This window comes from Cibotium barometz, chromosome 19, assembly GCF_041138505.1.
Source record: "Cibotium barometz isolate CiBa-2024 chromosome 19, ASM4113850v1, whole genome shotgun sequence".
In the NCBI taxonomy this organism is placed as follows: Eukaryota; Viridiplantae; Streptophyta; class Polypodiopsida; order Cyatheales; family Cibotiaceae; genus Cibotium; species Cibotium barometz.
Window position 1 is genome coordinate 57338887 of NC_141064.1, and position 3601 is coordinate 57342487.

Here is a 3601-nt window from a genome sequence, read left to right on the forward strand (position 1 = left end):
GCTTGACCCGATGCATATTTTCAAGAATGTAGCTGACATTCTGTGGAAGACCATGACAGGAAAAAAGGATACTAAAGGCCAAAGGGATAACTTGGAAGAGATTGGTTGTATGCAAGAGTTGTGGGCTCGCACTAGACCCAATGGAAAGGTGCTACTTCCAAGAGCCCCATGGGTTTTTAGCAAGATGGAGGAACAACAAGTCAAGAGGACAATTTCAGAGTTTCGGACTCCTACAGGTTGTATGCATTGCTTGAAAAGTGCATTTACAAAGGATGATGATCTTAGTGGTCTCAAGAGTCATGATTGGCACAAGTTTCTACAATTTGTGCTACCCATAGCAATAAAAGATTGCCTCACTGAAGACATTAGAGCTACTATCTATAAGATTGGCACATTGGTGCGCTGGATTTCTTCAAAAGAGATAAAGAGAGACACTTTGGAGACAGCACGTTTAAACTCCATAGAGGCAGTCTGCATGGTAGAGAAGTTTAAACTCCATAGAGGCAGTCTGCATGGTAGAGAAGTTTTTCCCTACAAGTTTATTAACAATCCAGATGCATATGCTAGTTCATGTTGTAGATGAGGTTGCAGTTGCTGGAACAGTCCATTCAAGATGGATGTTCTTTTTGGAGAGGTTTATGAAGACATTAAAGGGATTTGTTCGCCAAATGGCTCGCCCAGAGGGTAGTATGTCAGAAGGGTGGCTGATACAAGAGTCCCTTGTTTACATCACTGAATATTTAAGTTTCTCAGATCCAGAGATACCTCGACTATGGTCTCAAGAGTCCAACAGGCAAGTCATTGGTGAGGAACCTCAAAGCCAAGGCATTAAGAGAAAGATGGATAACACTTTGAGAGAAAAAATCAACAAATTTTGCATCTTGAACTCTCATGTAATGGAGAAGTGGATTGAGACATATGAAGCTCTCAAGCGACAGCGAGTACAAGATCGTTTAAGTTTCAGAAGGAATCGCACTACAAGAAATCTCCCATATCCAGAAGGTATGCAAGCTCTTCCGGACTTTCCCACAGGTAGATGGCTAGAAGCTACAATTTTAGAAGCCAAACGTGCTGGTTTACCTATAACAGAGGAGGAGGAGGAGCTTACAAAAGGATGCGATTGGCATGTAAGTGTTTAAGTTCTACATGTCTCTCATTTTTTTCTCTACATGTCTCTGTGTTTGATTCTCCATCAACAAACTTTTTGTGCTATTTGTAGTATCACAAATATGGGGCGTTTTGGTCACATGGACGTCATTTTCGAGTAGAACGAATAGACCAAAGAAGAGCAACCTTTGATTGTGGTGTCACAGCACAGTTTGTTCAAGAAAGTCGTGCAAGTGCAAGTGATGATAACACAATTACTGGAATGCTTGATTACTTTGGAACCATTCAAGATATATTGAAGGTTGGCTTCAGAAGTTTTGAGTTGTTTATCTTTGATGTGAAGTGGTTCAAGGTAATCATGAATGGGCCACATGCAACTGTACGTAGAGACAAGAGTGGCCTCATCCAAGTGGACTCCACAAAGGTATGGACCGATCAGCAAGATACTTTTGTGCGCCCAGAGCATTGTGAGCAGGTTGTCTTTAAAGCAGATCCAAAAGATCCACGCTGGCTGTTTGTGGTTCAAGTCGCCCCCCGCAGTAAGCAAATTTTTGAAGAATTTGAGCTACAACAAGGTGATGTGGATGCACAGGGTAATGGAGAGCAGCAAGAACAAGCCGATATCAATAATGAAGAGGAGCAATCAAATGAAGAGAAGGAACTAGAGCAAGATCCAAATGAAGAGGTGCAAACCAAGGAAGCTGAAAAACAAGTTGAGGAAGAAGACATAGATGATGAAGACATCCTTCATCAAGGGACTTTTAATGACGAGGATGCTGAAATGTACATAGACATAGATCTCTTTGGGGCTACTGATCTTAATGAGGATGATAGAATAGATAATGATTTATAAAATGATGTATCTTAATGATTATGCAAATAGTTATGACATATTTGTAATGGTTTTATGACATTGAAGGTCCATTCATTGTTTACCATTGTTAATGTTTACCATCATAATCACTACTGTAGGAGCAAGTTGATATAGTTTTACCAATGTTGTTTATCATTGTTAATGTTTATCTTATGGTTCTTTCATTCATTGTTTACCGTGTAATTTTCATTCCGTACAAGTTTGTCATATGGTTTTTTGTCCAACAGGCCATGGGTGACTCACCGCCCTACGACTACAGTCCAGATTTCTCATTTAATCCTACACCGCAGGGCATGAGTCCCCAGCAGTTATATGGTTTTCTTTCGTCCATGACTCCAGAGCAGAGAGCCATGGCTCAGAGTTATTGGGGTTCTGGAGCAGGGACATCTGCCTCACCATCTGGATTCCCGACGCCAGTTCCCACACCCGTGGGTACGACAGCAGCTCCCACACCTCATACCACACAGCCTTCCACTCCTGTTACAGCTCGATCTACCACCTCTTCACATAGACGGCGCTCACGTAGTAGGTCTTCAGGGGGAGGTTGTTGTGGTGGTAGTGCCACAGATGCTGTGACACCACCACCACGTGAGCGTCGTCCTTCGCTCTCATCTGTTGATAGCACACCCATAGGGTCACCTTCCACTCCCTGGGGTGCACATGACCATGACAACAGCAAGATTTACACAATTAGGGATGGGGCACCAATAATGGATAGTGCAGGGAAGGCAATGAAGACACGCATTCGACAATTGTGCACTATACAGTTTCATGACTCTGTCATGACTAAATGGGATCAGCAAGACAAGGGGAAGAAAAATTATATAAACACAAAGATAAAGCAAGAGTTCCAGCCATCTGACCCTATGAATGTCGTCTCTAATGAGTGGATACAGTATACAGCTCGCATTTTGATGGGGCATCGTAGGTCAGAGGCGAGGGACGCATTCAGAGAGGGGAAGGAGAAACCTGTTTGGCTAGATGACAGGGAGTGGGCAGCCATTGCTCAGGAGCTCACCGAGACACCAGACAGGTTTCAACAACAAAGAGAGGCGGCAAGGGCAAGACTCCAAACAGTAGGGGCTTCTCATCTCGGGAGTGGTGGTTACGAAACCATGCGCCATGAATTCGTAAGTGTTTGTAGCAATTTTATTTATTTAAATGTATGTATGTGGGCTAAATGTTGATTTTTTAAAAGTTATAATTGTTAATCGTGTGTGCAGGAGTTGGCCATGAATCGCCCACCAAGCAGGCGAGAGGAGAAGTACGCTCACAAACATGGCCTTGTGGCCTTGTTTGAGATGCTTGAAGAAGAAGGAGAGACCGTCAATTGGGAGGCATTACCATGATGTAAGATGACCTTCAAACTAATGAAATATGATCAAAACATTCTTGAGTATTAATGTTTAATTTAATTTCTTGTTTGTCGATCAGGAAAATATGCAAACGAGCACGGTTGTTTTTGTGCTCTATTGTAGACAGAATGGTGCTGTCTGTTTGCTGTTGTTGATCCTGCTCATTGCAGGCAGCTAGGCAACAGCCAGGCAGCACTATTCTGCCCAAAAAAAAAATTCTGCTACAGCGTCGGTATATGCCCCGGTATCACCGTCGGTATATACA

The 3601-nt window shown here is 42.8% G+C and overlaps 1 protein-coding gene across 1 annotated transcript; it reads left to right on the forward strand.

The window, feature by feature from the left end:
- The first annotated feature begins 2847 nt into the window (after positions 1–2847).
- Positions 2848–3330, forward strand: LOC147628779 (uncharacterized). The gene is made up of 2 exons (XM_086813092.1): positions 2848–3111; positions 3205–3330. The coding sequence occupies exons 1-2, from the start codon at positions 2848–2850 to the stop codon at positions 3328–3330; spliced, it is 390 nt and encodes a 129-aa protein (XP_086669218.1).
- The last annotated feature ends 271 nt before the right edge of the window (positions 3331–3601 follow it).

Excerpts from the sequence above, each read along its gene's own strand:
- LOC147628779 (XM_086813092.1), top strand. The coding sequence starts at position 2,848 with ATGAATGTCGTCTCTAATGAGTGGATACAGTATACAGCTCGCATTTTG. Across the intron at positions 3,112-3,204 it reads AAACCATGCGCCATGAATTC|GAGTTGGCCATGAATCGCCC; the intron begins GTAAGTGTTTGT and ends TCGTGTGTGCAG.